This window comes from Zea mays, chromosome 7 (assembly GCF_902167145.1).
Source record: "Zea mays cultivar B73 chromosome 7, Zm-B73-REFERENCE-NAM-5.0, whole genome shotgun sequence".
Lineage (NCBI taxonomy): Eukaryota > Viridiplantae > Streptophyta > Magnoliopsida > Poales > Poaceae > Zea > Zea mays.
Window position 1 is genome coordinate 159,798,329 of NC_050102.1, and position 22,667 is coordinate 159,820,995.

Below are 22,667 nucleotides of genomic sequence, written 5' to 3' on the forward strand. Positions count from 1 at the left end.
CGTCCTCGCCGCGCCTCACCGATGCACATGACAGCAGCCGCCGCGGCACGTCCACACCGTTCCTCCGCCTCTGTGGGGTCCCCAAGTGCGAAGGCAGCCCCGCCACGCTGCGTCGGTCGGATCGAGGGCGAGGCTAGCGTGGTGTTGGGTGCGGGGGCATCGTGTCTAGTCGTCCCCCGTGGCAACAATTTTGGTGTTGCCGAGCTCCCGCATCATGAGTGCCTCCTGTGATGCGAGGATAGCGGCGTGTTAGTAACAACAGTGATTATGAAGGGCATCGTGAGTAACAACACAGTAAACAATGATTATGAATCAAGCTAGTAGATATATAGGGTGAACCAAGAACCGTCAAGTATGAGCATGTTTCCAGGGATAGCCAAATGTTATCAAATCCTTGTACAATAAAAACATACAAATCAAACGAGTAGATATTATGTGCGAACCTGTATGGCATACTTTTTGGTGTTCTCTGACTCACGCTTGTTGTGGCAAGGCCACGCTTGTTGTAGGACTTTATCCTTCATATCTTTAAACTCTTTATCTTTAGACTTCAATGATCCATCTTTCTCAAGAAGCAGCTTCAAAAGGTCCTCCTTTGATAGGTCTAGGTCTTCTGAATCTGAATCAGAAAATGCAATTCGTTTAGTTCTCCTCTTCCCGTTAGACTTGGATACATAATCAAGTGAACCTGCTTCCTATGCCTTCTCGGTTCTAGGCACATTATTGGCTTCACTTGAAGCTTCAGTACTTGCTCCAACACTTCTATTAACCTCATCATATCTGTGTTTGTTTGTAAAATGCATAGTTAAGTTTACTCTAAATTAAACATATATTTGCAAAATGCATACAGAAACAGATGGATGAAACAAAAAATCATAGCTAAAATGAAAAGGTTGCCATTTACTGCTACCCAGCATATTTCGGATGCCTCAAGGTCAGGCTCACCTCACCTGTCAGTGACAAAAGTTAGCATGACTTCGACTGCAGAGAAATCGATCCCTACTCACCCAAGAAGCTGAGTACTACCGATTTTAGGTTGGTCTGCATGAAGATAGAAGGAGGTTGTGCAAAACAAAATATATATCCATAATTTAATTTAGCAAACATTGTTACTAAGCTCTATGTAGATTGTGCACGGAGCTGACGAATGTACAGCTAGGGCAACAACGTGAGAGAAGACACCGACTGTTCATCCACCATGAAAAGACCATCATAAAATCATCCCCTTAAATCATCCTTTGCCTCAAGAATCAAGAAATTATTACGCAACATCTCCATTCCATCGGTATGGCATGTACCAATGATCTTTAGAAGCATTCTTACTCCGCCGTCTTTCCATGAAGGCGTCAAGCTTTCCTGCCTCCTACGAGTAATGAACACAAATTGTAAGAACCAAGACAAATATCCAGCATTCAAAAAGAACCCCTAATAAACCTTGTAAGCTTTACCTTGAGCTCATTGTACTTGTTCATCAGCTTGCTTTCACGAAGTTCAGCTGGTTAAGGAAAGAAAAGGGGAGTAACGATCAGGTTGAGGAACAAGTAGTAACCATTTGATCAAATATAGACAGTAAAAGATAGAATGGACAATGGCAAATAATTTTTATTGGCGCAAGTGTGCACAGAAAAGTGATTACCCCTATCTTCAGAACTTGGTCTATGTCTCTTATCACGAAACGAACGATGCCTGGTATCTCTTATAGGGGAATACCTCCCATGGGGTGTGTGTCTTCTCTCAGACCTGATTCTAAAGTCATGATATCTATAATAATCCCTTCTCCCTACAAACAGGAAGGTGGAAGATTTACCCAAAAACATTATGCCATTAAACAACAAAAGTTAGATGGAGCTGCATAGATACAAGGCAACACAGAAACACATTAAGCTTACCACAATCTTGAGCCATATGGTTATTCAATTAGCTACAAGAATTAGAGGGTCCACAATAACACTAAACCATAGACCATAAACATAGATGAGCCATTGAAGGTGGAAGGGTCGTCAGGGCGGTGGTCTCCCGACGTGGGTCACGCGGTGGGATCCTAGCGCTTGCGGCATCCCCTCTGCCGCCGGCTATCCCAGCGCCGTCCATCGTCCCCAGCACCGCACGCTGAGAGGAGGGCCAAGAAGAGGTCGCTGCTGCGTCAGACTCCGTCGCAGACCTTCATGACATACCGCACCAGTGCCACGACAACGGCAAGCAACAGACAACGAGGGATCAAGAATCGGAGCACCCATCGAGAAAGCAGAGCAAGAGGAGTAGACGAGAAACAAAAAAGGGGAAATCGTCACCTCTTGCGCTCGACCTTGTGGGGGACGAGGTAGGCGGAGCTGTAGGCGCCCGGTCGATCTGCTCCACCACCTCGGCGTCCATCGCTCCATCGCTCGTTCGGGGTCGATCTGCTCCACAACCTCGTACTTCTTTGGCGGCGACGACCCCATCTAGGAGGTGAGGAAAGAGGGGTGGGAGACGGCAATGTCGGTGGCGGCGTCGACGAAGGCGGGGCGGTTGGGGAGCAGAGCGAGCTGGCGGCGACGCTCTAGTTGGGGGGAGGGGGAGCGCCTGCCTGTCTAGGGTTTCGAGAGCCAGTGCTATGGAGAAGCAGGCAGGCACACGGAGGATGGGTCACCGCCGTCGTGGTCGCCTCAGTCGTGTGAGGCGACAAACCTCCTCCCTCCGCGGCGCGGCCCGGCGCCACCGGCCCCGTACCAGCAGCGCCATCGACGGCACCACGACGGGCGCCACCAGTACCAGCAAAAGGGCCACCGCCGAGGACGACTCTACCTCCTCCTCCATTGGCGCACGGGCGACTCCAGTGGGTAGGGCTGGGGCAGGGATCCGGATCTGGCAGCGCAACGAGGGGGGAGAGGAGGAGGTGGCGTAGGGGCGCGGACGCGCGGTGCGAGATCAGGGGCGCGGACGCGCGGAGGCAGAACACTCTATTGTGCACGCCTACACTCCGTTCTTAAGGAGTAGTATATATATATATATATAAAGAGACGGGTAGAAATGGGGTCTCTTGTTTTTTTCACTTAGTCCTTTAGAGTCCTCTCAAAAGACCTCTCATTTAATTGGGATTTACATGCGCTTTACGGTGATTGCAGCGAAAGTTTGATTCACTACGGTAAAAGATAAAATTTTCAACGACCAAAGCCGTCGAAAATAAATCCTAAACTGTCGGACATAACTTATGTCTGACGGCCAAAGACTTATATCCTACGACACCTGTCACTCGGTCGTAACGGGTCGAAAATAACGTTATTTTCGACAGCCGCCGTCGGAAATAGCTTATGTCCAACGGCCGCAAAGGGTCGTCGACATTTACCTAAGGTAACGGTCGTAACGGCCAAAGGTGGGTCCCGCAGGTCTTATGTCGGACAACCCTTTGTTAAGCCATCAGATATAAGCCTTTCTTATGTCCGACGACCCTTGATGGCCTTCGGACTTAATTCATTATTATGTCTCACGTCTTAATAAAGCCGTTGAACATAATACTATTCAGCAGGGGCAAAAAAAACGCTATTTTTTGTCCATTTTTAATATTACCGAAAACACAGCTTTCATATATACATAGATTTCATATACAACCACTGAGCCACGCATTCGCATTCACATTCAATTACATTCACAAACATTAATTCACATTCTCAAACATGAACTCACATTCACAAACACATTACAACAAGTCTTTAACATCAACAAATAGTTCCAACATCCGTTACACATAGTATTTTCATAGTTCGACATTCACATAATATCGTCGTAATTCGACATGTAAATGGTCTTTGACATCAACATTGACATAGTTTCAAATCAAACACAGTTGGAGAACTGTCACACATATTTGTCACCTGGTTGGTTGGAGTTGTAGCAATATTGCTCAACAGTTTCTCTCACTGCCGGTACTGTATTTGTAACTAGATAAAGTTTAACAGTTGTTTATGTAGTTGAATTTATTATAGGCTGAAGTCAAGAATAGTGACATAGTCGGAATATGTTGACCAAGTAACATGCATGCAATGATGCAATCCTGATCCAAGTTCCAACACAAATTGGTCACGTCCACCTTTTCATGCCTCACCTAGTTTCGTCTCGGCTGGGGTGCCTGATCGGTGGAGCACCATCGTCTCGACGGTGAGCCCGGGTCCAAACGCCACCATGACCCCCCACTCTGCAGGCGCCCCCTCCTCTTCCCCATTCGTCATCCGGCGGCGCAGCTCGTCGAGCACGAAGATCACCGTGACGCCGAACATGTTCCCGTACTCGCTGAGGACACGTCTGCTCGCCGCCAGCTTCTCAGGCTTGAGCTTGAGCACGGCGTCGACCTGGTCCAGGATCGCCGACGAGCCCGGGTGCACGTCCCAGAACAGGTCGTTCCATCCGGCGCCGACGCCGAGCGGCGCAAAAGCGTCCGTGAGACAGCGCTCGATGTGGTCGCCGATGAGTACGGGGACCTGCCTGGTGGAGATGTTGCCGCCGTAGCCACCCTTGGTGAGGTGCATGGTGATGACGCCCTCGGAGTCCGGTATGACGGTCTGCGCGGCGGACACGATCTCGAACAGCGGGCGCTCGGCCGGGGCCGCCGGGTCGGCGCCGACGACGACGGCTCCCGCGCCGTCGCCGAACAGGCCCTGGTTGACGAGCGTCTGGAAACAGCCCTCCTCGGGCCCGTCAAAGAGCAGGACGGTGATCTCGGCGCAGGCGACGAGCACGCGCGCGCCGCGGTTGTTCTCGGCCAGGTCCCTGGCGAGGCGCAGCGCGGCGGCGCCCGCGGAGCAGCCGTTGAGGTAGAGCATGGTGCGGCGCACGGTCGGGCGGAGGCCCAGGAGCGAGACCAGCTGGAAGTCGACGCCCGGGATGTGCGCGCCGGAGTTGGTGGCGACGACGAGGTGCGTGACGTCGGCGGCCGGGCGGCCCCACTCGGCGATGGCCTTCCTGCAGGCCTGCGCGGCGAGCTCCGGGACGGCGGTCTTGACGATGTCCAGCCGCGCGTCGAGGGACGGCGAGGAGCGGTCCAGGAACTCCGGGTGCGCGCTCAGCAGCTCCTCGGTGTGGTGCAGGTAGCGCTTCTGCACGCCCAGCTTCTGGCCTGGTGGGTACGTACGTACGTAGAAATCACAATCACGTAAACTATACTACTAGTTATTGGCAACATCATCATCGACAGTGAAAGCAAATCCAGATAATTAATTAAGCTGGCTGAGGTTCCATGCGCATGCTTACAAACTCTCTTGAACTTTTCCTTGAGGCCAGTGAGGTGGTCGCTCTTGGTGGCGCGGAAGTAGAAGTCGGGGAACTCGTCCTGGGGCACGCAGTTCGCCGGGTTGGCCGTGCCGATGGCGAGCACGGCTGCGGGGCCGTCGGCACGCTGTGCGCGGCAGATCTCGCGGACGTTGGCCCAAGCGCTTCCCATGGTTGCTACAAAGCTACTCTGCTAGTACTTGGTAGGAGAGGAGTACAACTTGCTAGTGCTACAAGAAGCTAGGCAGCTAGCAGAGCTGTTGATGAAAGACACGAACGTGGTGCATCGTCTATATACCGCAAGCAAGAAGCCAAATTTGGTGTTGCCATACAGGGCTGCTGAGCTACGGGAAGTGTAAAGATGCAGTGCAGGGGACAGCCAGGACCCGTGTGCATTCATTTGCCATGCGACGACGGCTAAGAGACGTGACGTGGTCAATACATATACAGTTGCGGTGCGAGTCAACTTTTACGCCTATGCTATTAATACTGGGCCCCCCTCGCGTAGTCGTGTGTACTGTTCGTAGCGTCTAAGGTTGTCTCCAGCAATATTCTCTAAAATTCATCCTCTAAAGAAATATTCTCTATCCTTTGCAGAACACTCTAAAGGATTTCATTCTCTATATCTTCATCGACTCCAGCAGCGTCCTCTAAAATTCATCCTCTATATCTCATCCACTTTAATATGCCAACTTAACAAACTGAATATATTATTTTACTAAATCAGAACCGTCGTTTTTTTGCTTCGCAACGACTGGAGCATTTTGTCCAGAACCTTGCGCGCGATATCCCACCACCTTCGCTATGGCTACAGTTTGAACCACCTCACGCCATGGTTGTAGCTTGGAGCACCTTGCGTCATGGCTTCAGCTAGAGAAGTAAGTCGGGGAACTCGTCCTGGGGCACGCAGTTCGCCGGGTGCATTCATTTGCCCACTAGATCAGGTGGCGCCCTTCGGGCGCCCTATCCAGCATAGGGAAAATCCCACTTCGTGCGCCTTATCTAGCACAAGGGGAAATCAGCACGAAGGGAGGAAATCTGAGAAGCTAGGGTTTGACAGAGGAGGAGGAGGAGCCCTTTCCATCTTCACGAAACTAAGGGGTTTTTTTGCAAGATGTTCACGAGGATCTGAGCGAGCATTGGCAGGCCACGCGCGCTATGCTGAAGGTCGTCCGTAGCGTGGAGTGCGGAGGAGGCCTCAAATTCCCGTAACTTTTAATACTTTAGATGCGACGACGGCTAAGAGACGTGACGTGGTCAATTACATATACAGTTGCGGTGCGAGTCAACTTTTACGCCTATGCTATTAATACTGGCCCTCGCGTAGTCGTATGTACTGTTGGTAGGGTCTAACCAAGGATTAACCAATACCCCATCATATATAAACAGTAAGATTAAATATGATTGTGTGCTATTGAAACGTATGAACATTGCATTAGTATATGTATACAGGTGGGGTGCAGTTTGTTATTAAGGGTCCTATAAACATCTTCGAGAAATAAATATGACATATTTTTAGATAAGTGCATGTACAACTCTGATACGGTGGTTCGATTTTCTAAATACAAGAAATAATTAAAAGATTGTATAATATAACCCTAACGCTCTAGTTTATATATATAGTTAAGAGACAATATGTATAGAAATTCATATAGAGTCGGATTTTTCATAAAGAGACCGTACGTCTCTTGTGTTTGTTTCAATTATCCTCTAAAAACCTCTGAAAAAATTCTATATTAAATATGGTTATATATGCCCTAAGTAAAGTTACCGAGCGTCTAATTGTCCTCTGTCACTCAAGGAATAACATGTTATTTCTGCACGAAAAAAGAATAACAAGTTAAATCTTCGAACAAAACTAGAAAAAAGTGGGTTCCCTTCTCAACCAAAGACCTTTGACCTAGACAAAGCGGTTGAAAGGATAACCGATAACATATTAAATCTTCAAATAAAAAATATAGAAAAAACGAGCTATATTTTTCAAGTTAAGACCTTCGGCCTAGATAAATGTGTTCCACCACAAAAAAATAATTAATTGATGGCGATGTTGGGATACGATCCGGATTCTAACATAAGTCTTGCGAGAACGTATGAAGAGCCTGTGATTCTAGTTTAGCAAATTTGTTTTCTTGTTAAACTAGATTTCATCCGACATATATCTTTACTACTATAAAGTACTATAAAGTACTAGCTTTTCTGATTTTCACCGCCGTTACTTTTGCTAAAAAGTCCTTATTCTTCTTTCTTTACTCCGTCGTGTGCAGATTTGTTTCTCAACCCATATATCCCTGACGTTCGCTTAACAAACGGAGAAAAGCACATAGAAGGGTATTCTTATCTGCGAGCAATCAAGGCCATCTAAATGCCCATAGGTAGTGTTGGAGGCCATTGGTTCTGTCCTCTTAGGATTTATTGGCCCGACTTTTGCTATTGTTATAGGTGAAATGCTTGATGTGTTCTACTATAGGAACCCCAATGAAATTAAGAAAACCAAGCTATATGTGTTGATCTATATTGACACAGGTTTAAATATACATGCCAAACAGTACTCGGATTTAAATAGCATCTCCATCTCAATTTCATATTTATTTTGTGCCCTACTAAATGGGCACTGCCATTAAGTGCCAAAATTATCAGAAAATCTTATCAAATCACAGTAGCTTAATGTTCTGATTTATGTTTAGCAAAAGAAGAAAACCCAGCTCCATTTGGAAATAGTTATTTCATGGTAATCGGCTATGAATAAGTGCTTGGGTACCACCAACTACCAATGGTCCTGACAGCTTTATCAAATCCTGAATTTGTGCTTTTATTATTACCATTGCTAATGCATCCAAAATGCACAGATAAATGGAAATCAAGAGTCTAACCTGATGTTACCTGATACAATGAGTTTTCGACTTTTCATATGGTTAATCATCTAATTCTCATTGTGTTACTATGTTTAGGTTGATTATTTGAACCTAAAAATCAATCAAAGATTGATTTTTACAAGAAGACAAAAGTATGATGGATTCAACGATTGGATGGCAGTAAAAATTAGCCCTTAAGCTGTTGTAAAAACTTTATTTTTTGGTTACAAAACTATCATGATTCTTCTGTGTTTTCATACCCTTTGAAAATTTTAGGTGAATATGATTATGTATATTTGGGAGATCTTTTCATAGTGATACGTTTATATTAGGAATGCTCTGTAACCTTAGAGATTTGTTATTTTTGTTGCCTCAAACATGGAAGATAAAAGACTACAAGGTATTTAGGAAGCCTGGATTTCACATGTTGTACAAGAATGTGAAACTTCTCAGTTATGGACATTTGATCCAACTCATCGACTTTCAGGATAATAAAGTCGTATTATGTGTTTGAAGTCAAAGCAGGTTGTGGTTATTCATGTTTGTTCAAAGTCGGTGGTCTTGATATTTGTTTGAAGATGACCGTGGTGGCCCTTGTTTGCCGCTCGTGCTTGTTTTGGTGCATAAGGTCCTAATGGAGAATTCGTCTTTTCACCATGGAGCTTTATGTACTCTGCCAGTTTGCTGACGTTGTTGCTTTGGCAATTATCTGTGTGAACAGAATGCCGAAACAACGTTTGTTGGCTTTAATAAACTATCACCTTATGGGAAGCATTAAAGTTGTGTCTACACTTGCAATGATGTGATGAGCTCAAGCCGTTGGATGGTTGTAGAACTTTAGGTGATCTAGGCAAGTCATGAATATGGCCTTCAAAATCAAAGTTGCTTGTTGCTATCCTGCGAAAAGCGGACATACCACATGATCTGTCCTTTTTATCCAAAAGTGCAAACTGCAGAGCAATAAACATATACCGCGTGTTTGGTAGACCGGATGAATAGAGAAACTGCACCCGCAGAGTTATAAAGTAGTGTTTGTTTGGTTAGCTTCTCTATGCATCCCGGCTCTACTCATGCAAAGAAGCGACCGCAGCCAGGCTGCCGAGCGAAGCTCACGGCGAGCGTACGCGCCCAGCCAGGCTCAGCGCATGCAGCGGCACGTATACCGAGGTATGTTTTTAGTTAGATTTTTTGTTATATCTTCTAATTAAAAGATTTAATCACCGAACAAATTTCATATTTGTGTCCCTAACATTTTTTCGATCAAAACTAGACCATATATGCTATATAATATTTAAATATTTATTTGTGCACTCTTCACTAGTACATGTTTTGATACATACAACCAAACACTGTCTCAATACAGCCAGATTCAATTGAGTCAAGTAACCAAACATTAAACCTTTGCATACACTCAACCAGGCTATATATAGCCTGACTAACTGATGCGAGCCAGGCGGACCAGTGAAACGAACCAATCACGTGGATACTGATTACAGAAAGAACCCTTTGGCTGCAGTGACCAGTGGGCTCCTAATTATTAACAGTTCTAGATGAAAGCGTGCTAATAGCATTATGTTATTGCAAAAGTAAATGGAAATGAACTGTTGCAACCATGTATCTACTATATAAAGCACTAGTTTTTCCGGTTCCACGATCTCTATAGTCGTCGTGTTTTCCCACATTTAAATGGTAAAAAGCTAAAATTATACACAAATGGAGATTTGAACCATGGTTGACTCACATTCATACCAACCTAGACAACAGAACACAGATGTCTTTGTGTTTTATATTCTACATTTACAAAATAGAAACTGTAGTAACATACGAGCACTTTGCTACTATACATATTATAAGTTGGTTGGGAAGATATATAACTCATTGTATTTTATGCATTCTCTAAACTCTCCTCGTATAGTGAAGATTGTTGGTTGGTGTATGTGGTTTCTTCACAAGGATTTCCCATGTAAAATTTTTTATATAGAGGATACATACATCATCTTAGCCATACCACTTCGTTTAGAGACAACATCTTTTGGTATGATACCCTAATTCAAAGTGAAAGGGAAATGATCTTAATCCATTTTATATATTGCTTTTGGTGCTTGATTACCATTACATTCATATGGACAAAATAGTTTGCTAAGTCGTTGATTCACAGGTTCATAAGTCATCATTTGAGTTCCTAAGTCAGAAATAGCTCAAATCTAGCCTAAATGAGGTAAAACTTGGAACAGAAGAACTAGTAGTAGTTCTATTCTTTGGATAAGTTCTAAATACCCCCAAAGAATCTATTTGATACATCTAGAGAGGTTGGAAAGCTCAGATTCAACATTTCACCCTTTTGGAGCTAGTTTGAGTCAAACTAGTAATTACTGCAGTTTTTCCCACTTCGCCCCAATGTCTATTTTAGGAGTTGGGGTTATAAATACACCCCCATTCTGCACTTTGAAGACACAAGAGCTAGGCATTTACTCCTATCCACTAGAGCAACACTTCAATAGAGACCAAAGCCTCGCAAGTGCCACAAAAGAGAGTATCAAGCAAGAAATAGCTACTTGTGTGCGTTGTGCGATAGATACTTGTGAGAATACTTGAGAAGAAAGTGTATTCTGCCTCTTGTGATCATTTGAGCGTGGTGTTTTGACTCTCATTCATTGAAAAGCTAGTGAGAGCCTCCTTATCTTTATGGAAGGCCTTGCGAAGACTTCGGTCTTTTTATTGACAAAGAAGTAACACCCAACTAGTCTTGATGAATCCTTGGTTCTATCCTTATTAGGTAATGAAGTTGATGAATCCTTGGTTCTGTCTGCGGCTGGTACTTGTGGTGGTATCCTGTTGGCTTGGAAGAGCTCTGTGTGCAAGGTTTTTTCAGACAAGGATTGACAATTTTTCAGTTTCAGCGCAATTTCAGCAAGAAGGGAGATCAGCGTGGTGGCTCACTGGGGTTTACGGCCCCTAATCAGATGATCTCAAAATACAATTTCTGCAGGAGCTTCAGATGATCCGTTCTGCTTGCATTGGCCCTTGGATAATTGGCGGTGATTTCAATCTTATATATCAAGCAGGTGATAAGAACAATGATAATCTGAACAGGGCAATGATGGGAAGGTTTAGGCGGCTGCTTAATGATCTGCAATTAAAGGAATTACCTCTGTTGGGTAGAAAATATACTTGATCAAATGATCGGGCTTACCCTACTCTAGTTCGCCTGGATCGGGTCTTCTGTACAGCAGACTGGGATGATGGTTTCCCTAATTGTGTTCTTCAAAGCTCTGCCTCTTTAATTTCAGATCACTGCCCTCTTTTATTGGGTCTGAATGAGCTCACTCAAGGAAAGAGGAGATTCCATTTTGAGAGTTTTTGGACCAGATTGGAGGGTTTCTTGGAGGTTGTTGAGGGCTCTTGGTCCCAACCTGTAGGTGTAGTTTGTCCCCTTCAGATTTTCGCTGCCAAGCTGCAGAGATTATCTAAACAATTGCAGGCCTGGAGTCATATAAAAGTGGGCAATATTAAGCAGCAACTCCTTATGGCCAAAGAAATTCTTCACAGGCTCGAAATTGAGAGGGATTCTAGAAGTCTGTCCCCAGCTGAAGAATGGCTTCGTCGTAAATTAAAACATCATATTTTGGCATTGGCATCCTTGGAGAGAACTGTAGCCCGTCTGAGGAGTGGTTTACTGTGGCTGAAAGAGGGTGACGCCAATACCTCATATTTTCATCAACATGCCAGGTATAAGAAGAGAAAAAACTTCATTGGGAAGTTGAAGGTCGGGGACAGATTATTGTTCGAGCAGGAAGATAAAAAAGAGGCAGTGTGGGATTTCTATAATCATCTTCTTGGGACAGTTCATTGCAGGGACTCTACTCTAAATCTAGATGCCTTCCATAGGCCGGCCTTGAATTTACTTGATCTAGATCAGAATTTCAGTGAGGAGGAGGTCTGGAATACTATCAAGGCCCTGCCATCTGACAAAGCCCCTGGGCCTGATGGCTATACTGGGAGATTCTATAAAAAGGCTTGGCCAGTTATTAAGGGTGATCTTATGACAGCTATTAACAGATTGCTTCTTGGGGATATTTCTAAATTTCATCTCCTTAATTCAGCTTATGTGACCTTACTACCTAAAAAGAAGGAGGCTTTGGAAGTTAAAGATTTTAGGCCAATAAGTCTGATTCACAGTTTTGCAAAAATCATAACTAAGCTGTTGGCCACCAGACTTGCGCCAAGGATTCCTGTGCTGGTGTCAAAAAATCAAAGTGCGTTTGTGAAGGGTAGAAGCATCCATGAGAATTTTATTTCAGTTCAGCAGACTGCAAGGGCTATTCATAGGCAAAAGGTGCCCCGTATCCTGCTGAAACTGGATATTGGAAAAGCTTTTGATTCGGTTTCTTGGTCCTTCTTGTTTGAAATTTTCAGGCATTTGGGTTTTGGTCCTGTTTGGTGCAGCATCATTTCCAAATTGTTGTACTCTTCTTCAACAAGAGTACTTGTGAATGGGGAACCTGGGGAGATTATCAAGCATCATAGAGGGCTTAGACAGGGGGACCCCTTGTCCCCTATGCTTTTCATCCTAGTAATGGATGCCTTGGATTCACTTATTTTAAAGGCACAAGAAAGGGGTCTGTTGCTGCCTGTATTAAGACATGGAATTGGTCAACGGATTTCCCTGTATGCTGATGATGTTGTACTTTTCTTACAGCCTAGCAGAAGAGAGATCACACTAATCAAGGAGATTCTAAGGATTTTTGGGGAGGCCTCAGGCCTTAAAACCAATGTCAGTAAATGCAGCATGACTCCTATCCAATGTAATGATCCATGTGTTGATGAGGCACAATCCTTATTCCCTTGCAACATTGTTGGATTTCCTTGCAAATATTTGGGGCTTCCTCTTTCTGTTAAGAAAATGCCTAGAAGTGCGTTTTTGGAAGTTATTGATAAAGTTGCTAATAAGCTGCCAGGCTGGAAGGCTCCTTTAATGAACCAAGCTGGAAGATTAATACTTGTCAGATCTGTCCTCACTGCCATCCCTATTTATCACCTTATTGCGATTCCCTGCCCTAAATGGGTGGTCAAGGCTATCGACAAAATCAGAAGGGGTTTTTTGTGGAAGGGCAGAAAAGATGTAAGAGGTGGCCATTGTCTTGTGGGTGGAATAAGGTCTGTAAACCCCTAAGTATGGGGGGTTTGGGAATTCACAATCTTGAAATTCTTGGTTGGGCTTTGAATCTGAGGTGGCTGTGGCTCAAGAAAACTCAACCAGACAGGCCTTGGGCTGAGTTTGAGTTACAAGTCCATCCTAATGTTACTGCCATGTTCTCAGCCTCAGTTTGCTCCATAGTGGGGGATGGTGTTAGTACACTGTTTTGGACTGACCGCTGGTTGCATGGCCAATGTATCTCAGAAATTGCCCCTTCCCTGTTAAATAGAGTTCCAATTCGATTGAGAAAAAGGAAAACAGTTCAGCAAGCTCTCAGGGACAACAGTTGGGTTGGTGACATCTCTGGCAGCTTACCGACAGAAGTGATTGTTGATTTCTTAATAATTTGGGATTTAACTCAAGATATTCATTTGCAACCTGGAGTACCTGATGCTTTTCCGTTGGCTTCCAGGTGCTTCAGGGGAGTACTATGCTAAAACAGCCTACCAACGTTTCTTGGCTTGTTCTATGGAATTTGAGCCAAGTAAAAGGATATGCAAGAGTTGGGCGCCCCTAAGTGCAAATTCTTCATTTGGCTTGCTTCCCTTAATAGATGCTGGACAGCGGACCGTCTAGCTCGTAGAGGTCTTGACCACCCGGTGAAATGCGTTCTATGCGATCAGCAGCAGGAGACAATTCAGCACATCTTGGTCTCTTGTGTCTTCTCCAGGAATTTATGGTGGCAGATCTTATGCAAAGTGGGGCTGCAGCTTGTGGCACCAGGGCTGGAGACATCAATTTTCCAGGATTGGTGGAGTATGGCTGAAGGTCTTGTGCCATCTTTGCATAGGAAAGGGTTCAACACTTTGGTTATTCTCGTGGCTTGGTGGATCTGGAAGCACATAAATGCTTGTGTTTTTGATGGTGTCTCCCCAAACACGAATACAGTTCTGCAACAGATTCAGGAGGATGCCAGGCTTTGGGAGATGGCAGGTGCTAAGGCTCTGAGAAGGCTGTGGCCTTAAATTAGGGGCTTGGTTCACTTCCCCCCCTTTGTTTGTTCCTTCTTTTTCTTCCTTTTTCTCCTTTATTTTCTGTTTTTTCTCTCTTTTTACCCCTTTTTTGTATAGCTATTGTTCTTGGTCTTCTTTAGACCTTCTCTCTACTTAATATAATGATGCGCAGTTCTCCTGCGTGTTCGAGAAAAAAAACTAGTCTTGGTGATCGTTTGAGAGAGTAAATGGTTGGAAGAAACACATCCTTAGTAGACTCTTCAATGGGGACGTAGGTTCTTTGTGGAACTGAACCTCAGTAAACAAATTGCCCGTGTCTCTTGTGATTGCTTTGTTTGTCCTCTCCCTCTCTAAGTTCTCTTGCGCTATTCTTTGTTGATACTACTTCATGTTGCTTAGGGACATATTCTCATTTGAAGAAACAACTCTTTGCAAGAAATAACTTGTATTCATACTCCTTATCTAAGTTATCTTGCATTATTATTTTTGATATTACTTTGTGTGGCTTCAAGATAAAGTCTCATTCTGAGAAGCAACTTATTGCAAGAGAGAACTTGTTTTTCCATCATCTTCTCATCTAAGTTCTCTTGCGATAATCGCTATAGATATTCCTTTGTGTTGCTTCGAGATAATCTCGCATTTTTAGAAGCAACACTTTTGCAAGAAAAGAACTTAAAGATATACTTTGATTATTGTTCTTCTTGTTCTAACTGGTAGCTAGGGGATCAAGTTTTGTTTTAAAGATATAAATTTCAAGTTTCGCCTAATCACCCTCTCTCTAGGCGAATATCAAAAAGGGCTGGTCAGGTGGTAGAGGTAGCACGGGCCATGCACAAAAAATCAACATGTCATCAACTTTGTTTTTTTTATCTTTAACACATATTAAAAAACTAACTCTAAAAATAACCTCAATCCCTCTCTCTCTCTCTCTTCCTCTCTTCTCCCTCCTTTGTCCAATGTTGCTGTCAGCCATCGTTGTCGTCTGCCACTGCTCGTCCTAGCTTGTCGGAGGCCCTATCTGCTACCGGTGTGTGTGGTGGGAGTCAGCCCTAAGATTTTTGGACACAACCTCCCTCCCTCAATCCCCTCCACTTCCTCTTTGTCTCGACCTCAAGGCCATCATTGTTGCTCGTTGTCAGCCAACCCTCTTTAATCGCTCCCCTAAGGTTCGTGGCAGACTACGACCTTAAGGGTTTCCATAGGACCAACTACCTAGCAAGGAGATGGGTTGCTCACAGAGTTGTCTAAATACACAAAATAAGATGGCATGTTCTCCAAGACAAAGGCTACTGACCTTGTTGGACTAAAGGAAAGACTATTTCTATAACAGGATTAGAACTCTTATTTCTTAGATGACTAGGACTCAACTTGTACGTCTACCCTCTCAACTATATAAATAGAGACATCACACCCCCTTTATAATGGACAACACATCATAATTCAACATAAGGCAGCATGCCTAACTGGACGTAGGGTATTATGATATTGAGTAGGATATTGATGTATTTGTATTCATAATCGAGTTTGGCTTACGTTAAAGCACATTAATTCCTACTCTGGGTAACCCCATAGCAGGATTGCTAGTAACAAGACAACTAGCATGCCAAGTAGGGTCATAGGCCAAAAAATGATCAAAAGCTTGGTGGATCTCATCATGTTCCCAAAGAGATCAACCTCCATGTTTGTCTCTTATATGTATATGACGAACAACACCATCACTCTTCATGGATGCTTCATCGAGATCTGACCTATACGTGGAAACATCTCAACCTAAATGAGTCCTACTCGGCCACAACGATTAAGCTGATGCTCGAGGGATCTCAAGCCCAAAAACACCAGGATCACACATTGATTCTTCAACTCAGCCACAAATCAAGTTAAGATGCTTTTAATAATTATCTTTATTTCTCTAACACGTTCTTTACTTGTTTGACCAAGCACCAACAAACATGTGATTTTGGTACAACATTTGATGGGAATTACCCTCTAAGGGTTATTGAAAGTCGCCTAGAGGGGGGGGTGGATAGGCGGAAACTTAAATTTGCAACTTTAAACACACTACAAGCCGGGGTTAGCGTTAGAATAAATTCCAAATGCGGGAGAGAGGGGAAAACAAACCAACCAAGAAAGTAAAGCGGATGACACGGTGATTTGTTTTACCGAGGTTCGGTTCCAAGGAACCTAGTCCCCGTTGAGGTGGTCACAAAGACCAGGTCTCTTTCAACCCTTTCCCTCTCTCAAACGGTCACTTAGACCGAGTGAGCTTTCTCCTTAATCAAACGGGTCACTTAGACCCCACAAGGACCACCACACACTTGGTGTCTCTTGCTTTGATTACAAGTCACTTAGAGAACAAGAATGAGGAATAAGAAAGCCAACCAAGCAACAAAGAAACACAAGAAATGATTCTCTCACAAGTCCTAAAGACTAGAATTGAATTGGGGACTTTGATCGGATCGAAGGATTTGATTTGTGTCTTGGAGTGTTGTGTTTTGCTCTTGTATTGAATGGAGTGTGATGAATGCTTGGATGGTTGGAGTGGAGGTGGTTGTGGGGTATTTATAGCCCCCAACCACCAATTCAACCGTTGGGGCAGGCTGTTGTCGATGGGCGCACCAGAGACTGTCCGGTGCGCCAGCCACGTCACCTAACCGTTAGGGTTCTAGCGGTTTCGACCATTGAAGCTTTGTCTTCTTGTGGCACCGAACATGTACTGTTCACTATCCGGTGCGCCTCTAGCAACTGCTCTGACTTCTGCGCGAACTGTCCGCACTGTAGCTTTGCAGGCGACCGTTGCAGCCGACCGTTGCGCTGGCTAGCCATTGCTCCGCTGGTGCACCGGATAGTCCGGTGAATTATAGCGGAGCGCGGCATCAGAAACCCGAAGGTGAAGAGTTTGAAGTCGTACGGCCCTGGTGCACCGGACACAGTCCGGTGGCACACCGGACAGTCCGGTGCGCCAGACCAGGGTTCTCTTCGGTTTCTTTTGCTCCTTTCTTTTGAACCCTAACTTTGATCTTTTATTGGTTTGTGTTGAACCTTTATGCACCTGTAGAATATATAATCTAGAGCAAACTAGTTAGTCCAATTATTTGTGTTGGGCATTCAACCACCAAAATCATTTAAAGGAAAAGGTTAAACCCTATTTCCCTTTCAATCTCCACCTCTTTGGTGATTGATGCCAACACAAACCAAAGCAAATATATAAGTGCAGAATTGAACTTTTTGCATAAGGTAAGTGCATAGGTTGCTTGGAATTAAACCAATATTTTACTTCTACTAGATATGCATGGTTAGTTTCTTTTATTTAACATTTTGGACCACTTGTTTTGTTTTTGCAAATTCTTTTGGAAAATCTTTTCAAAGTCTTTTTGTAGATAGTCAAGGCATATGAATATGATTTCAAGAAGCATTTTCAAGTTTTGAAATTTTCTCCCCCTGTTTCAAATGCTTTTCCTTTGACTTAAACAAAACTCCCCCTTAATGAAATTCTCCTCTTAGCTTTCAAGAGGGTTTTAATAGATATCAATTGGAACTTATACTTGGGATGCTTTTGAAAATGTATTGAAAATCAACATACCAATTTTGAAATATATCAACTAAGAATTTTCATCATAAGATACCAATTGAAAGGACAAACATAAATCATCATTTCGAAAAATTTTGGAAGTTTGGTGGTGCGGTCCTTTTGCTTTGGGCTAATACTCTCTCCCCCTTTGGCATTAATCGCCAAAAACGGAGTCTTTTGAGAGCCCTTTTTACTTTCTCCCCCATTGGTACAAGTAAATATGAGTGAAAGATTATACCAATTAGAGAGTGATGTGGAGTGATGGCGAAGGGTAAATGATACCGATAGAGTGGAGCGGAAGCCTTGTCTTCGTCGAAGACTCCATTTCCCTTTCAATCTACGACTTATCATAGAAATACACTTGAAAACACATTAGTCGTAGACATAAAAGAGATATGATCAAAGGTACATAAATGAGCTATGGGTGCAAAGTTTCAGTCAAAGTTCCGAGAATCAAGTATATTTAGCTCATTCCTAAGTTTGCTAAAGGTTTTCTCATCTAATGGCTTGGTAAAGATATCGGCTAATTGTTCTTTGGTGCTAACATAAGTAATCTCGATATCCCCCCTTTGTTGGTGATCCCTCAAAAAGTGATACCGAATGTCTATATGCTTAGTGCGGCTGTGTTCAACGGGATTATCCGCCATGCAGATTGCACTCTCATTGTCACATAGGAGAGGAACTTTGCTCAATTTATAGCCATAGTCCCTGAGGGTTTGCCTCATCCAAAATAATTGCGCACAGCAATGGCCTACGGCAATATACTCGGCTTCAGCGGTAGAAAGAGCTACTGAGTTTTGTTTCTTTGAAGCCCAAGACACCAGGGATCTTCCCAAAAACTGAAAAGTCCCTGATGTGCTCTTCCTATCAATTTTACACCCTACCCAATCATCATATGAATATCCTATTAAATCAAAGGTGGATCCCTTGGGGTACCAAAGTCCAAACTTAGGAGTATAAACTAAATATCTCATGATTCTTTTCACGGCCCTAAGGTGAACATCCTTAGGATCGGCTTGGAACCTTGCACACATGCATACGGAAAGCATAATATCCGGTCGAGATGCACATAAATAGAGTAGAGATCCTATCATCGACCGGTATACCTTTTGATCTACGGACTTACCTCCCGTGTCAAGGTCGAGGTGCCCATTTGTTCCCATGGGTGTCTTGATGGGCTTGACATCCTTCATTCCAAACTTGTTAAGTATGTCTTGAATGTACTTTGTTTGGCTGATGAAGGTGCCCTCTTGGAGTTGTTTGACTTGAAATCCTAGAAAGTACTTCAACTCCCCCATCATAGACATCTCGAATTTCTGAATCATGATCCTACTAAACACTTCACAAGTAGATTTGTTAGTAGACCCAAATATGATATCATCAACATAGATTTGGCAAACAAACAAATCTTTTGTAATGGTTTTAGTAAAGAGAGTAGGATCGACTTTTCCGACTTTGAAGCCATTAGTGATAAGAAAGTCTCGCAGGCATTCATACCATGCTCTTGGGGCTTGCTTGAGCCCATAAAGCGCCTTTGAGAGTTTATACACATGGTTAGGGTACTCACTATCTTCAAAGCTGGGAGGTTGCTCATCATAGACCTCTTCCTTGATTGGTCCATTGAGGAAGGCACTTTTTACGTCCATTTGATAAAGCTTAAAGCCATGGTAAGTAGCATAGACAAGTAATATACGCATTGACTCAAGCCTAGCTACGGGTGCATAGGTTTCACCGAAATCCAAACCTTCGACTTGTGAATAGCCCTTTGTGACACCCTAGGTGTCAGTTTTGGGTTATGACGGGAGATTTATCCTAATCTCGGATGCTCAGTGGAAATTTCTATTTCTCGCTCGCGTATGTCTCTGATTATCCAGACCATTCGTACACATATCACCGAATTCAGAGTTATTCAGTCTCACAGAAGACCGAATTCGGAGCTTGCTAAAACTTTTATTCTCGGAACGAATGCAAACTCGATAGTCAACCTCGAATTATAAATCTCATCTGAAGCTCATTAAATCAAACTCTTGACGGCTTTTATTTGATCTGAGCCCGAGTCTAATTCCTCGAACTTTGATCTATGTTCGACTATTTTATCCGGGTCCGTATTCTCAAACGGGATACTCAGTATGTCGTCCTCTAATCAATTCCTATCCGACTCGGCTTAATACCTCTGTGTCTGATCCGATTTCAAAAATCAACATCGGCGATGATTTTTAAATGTCGCGGTTTGTTACTTTCAATCATAAATCCGAAAGTCGGTCGTATCCCGAGACAATTTAATTTCGAATCATGCATAGTGAATTATTTTCGAGCAAAATCGAATTAGACTCTCGGCCGAATTAATCGCTCAATCTCCCGTTCGTCTTAACTCTAATTCGCTCTGTTCTCCGTAAAAACGAATTCCGCATGAGCATTTTTATTTCGGAAAATATTTAGCGCGGCTCGTTTGAGTGTTTTAGGCCAGCCCAGCCCAGTCCATTTGGCCCATTTGAAACCCTAACCCTAGGATTTCTTCTATAAATATGAGCCCTATCCCTTGCAAATTTGGAATTTTTTACTCCCATCCCTCAAATTTTTCTGCCGCCAACAGCAGCCTTCTCTTCCTCCCCACGCTCTCCTTCCTCCTCCTGCCGTGCAGCAGCAAGCACCTCCCTGGCTTCCCTTGCGCAGGGGCTTTCTTCTCCATGGGCGCTGGCCAAGATCACCCCATGGCGCTTGGCTCCCTGGAACACAGCAGCACGCTCTGCGCAGGGCCTTCCCATGGCTGTGAGCTCCCTTCTCCAGCTGCTCGGCGCCCCTCCCTGCGCAGCTCCTCCTAGCTAAGCGCCCTACCTGCTTCTTCTCCCGGCGAGTGGCTGCAGTAGGGGGCCGTCTCCTCCATGGCGCGGACGAACTCCCTCCCTGTTTGCAAGCAACAGCCCCTCCAGCTCCTTCCGTGGCGCCCAGTCTGCATGCACGACCGAGATCCATCGGTTCCTGTGTTCCCCATGGCTGAGCTCGCCCCATGGCCTTCGCTCCTTGGTTCTTCTTTCACGTACGCACCCTCTCCAACCTGCAGCACGTCCCCAAGCTCCATGTCGAGCCCCTTCTTCCACCTCTGGTTGGCCTCCTCTGCGCAGGGCGCCCCTATTCCCCTGCTCCATGCCAAAGCCTCTGCTCCTCTTCGCTCTACTGCGCAGTGCCCATGGTGCTTGCTAGGTGCTCGACGAAATGTGCAGCAACCCCGACGTCTTCGCGCGCTGCCGGCTCGCTGTTTTGTGGAGCCAATGGACAGCACGCCATGATGCCCGCCAGGTGTTTGCTGTTTTTGTGCAGCCCCAAACATCGACGTCGTTCACCCCGGTGAGACCGCGACGCTCCTTGTTCGATTCCGCATCGGGGTTATTTTCATATGATTAATTGTGTATGTGTGTTGTTTTGTTTTTGTTTGTGGAGGAGGGGAACCCGTGTTTTGTGAGAAGAAGGCAAGCCGCTCAACGCTCGTCGATGTGCGGAGCTATGCACAAATCGGAATCGCCATCGTTCGTGCAAACACCGATTGGGTTTGTTTATGGTGAGCCGATGCATGTCGCTCTCGATTGACTTGATTAATAAATTATATAGATGTGGTTAAAATGTTTTGGCGGTAGGTCGTAGTATGGTTGTGTTCATGATTTCGAGTTAGAGATTGGTGGTTGATGATTCGTATAAATTGGTCGATGTGGTGCATGTGTAAAAAATTGTATTGGTACGGATTGAAGTTTGTGTAGAGAAGAAAATGAAGTAGAAAAGAACTCGGATGTTTTTATATTTTGATAGGAAAAATATGCGATGCGTTGTTTAATGCAAAAACTAAGTTACAAAATGCGAATTATGTTTTGGGAAAGGCATCGATATGTGTCTATGTGAAAAGTGTATTCATTTTATGCAATGTGATGGGATTCATTATTTTATAGGGGGTATATTTATTGATGTGGGGAGTAGTTTAGAGAATGCTAGTTTGCGTGGAGGATGTATTGTTAAGACATGAGTGTCGGAGTTCATATACTAGTAGGTTACGCTACGTTGATCGGAGTGTCTCGAGTGCACGCCACAATATGGTTGTATGCGAGACTGGGTAAAATAAAGTGTGCTCGACATGAATGTTTAGTCGTAATAGTTAATAATTGGATTGGCTTAATTAGAGAGGTGGTGACATGCCAAAGTAGTCATCGCTTTCTCTATATTTATAAGTCGAGTTGTGTCGATGCGCATTGGGCGTTTGTTAAATTATGCTTCGCATATAGTGTATGGTTGTGCTCACAATTTCGAGTAGACACTTCAAGTAAATCAAGTAGGATCGTGATACAAGTTGTGTAATGGAGTTAGTTGTTTTAGGATAATCTTTGAAATGCTCTGTTCCCCTGATAAATATGTATGTGTTCATGATTTGGTAAGTAAGCACGTAATAGTTTTGAATTGGAGATTGGTGGTTTACGATTCGTACGATTTAGTCGGTGTGCGAATATACGTGCAAACATGTATGTTTACAAAAATGTTGTAGTGAATGATATGTCTCGGATTCCGATAATAATGGGCAAGCCGACGTGTATGTTGTATAGCGACCTAGGTTATTGCTCTGGTTAATCAACTTGTTAGATGGCTTTGGTTATGTTCGTAGTCACGATGATTTGATTGTTGTAGTCTTAATGCGTATGGTTATGGTCGCGGATGAAAAGTAATAGTGCTCATGTGATGTCTAAGTGAAATGCAAATTATTGGGTGAAAAGCGTTTCAATATTTATTATCGTAGAGAATGCGTTGTTAATTAAGTATGGTACTTCTAGTGCTCGAAATGACACGGATAAAAATTTAGTAAGTCTACTTGTTAGTTC

At 44.1% G+C, this 22,667-nt stretch overlaps 1 protein-coding gene across 1 annotated transcript; it reads right to left on the bottom strand.

Annotated features, from left to right (window-relative positions):
• Nucleotides 1–3,624: 3,624 nt before the first annotated feature.
• LOC109940988 (bisdemethoxycurcumin synthase-like) lies at nt 3,625–5,648 on the bottom strand. The gene is made up of 2 exons (XM_035961094.1): nt 5,224–5,648; nt 3,625–5,089 (listed from the first exon to the last, which is right to left on the bottom strand). The coding sequence occupies exons 1-2, from the start codon at nt 5,411–5,413 to the stop codon at nt 4,071–4,073; spliced, it is 1,209 nt and encodes a 402-aa protein (XP_035816987.1). The 5' UTR covers nt 5,414–5,648; the 3' UTR covers nt 3,625–4,070.
• Between the last annotated feature and the right edge of the window lie 17,019 nt (nt 5,649–22,667).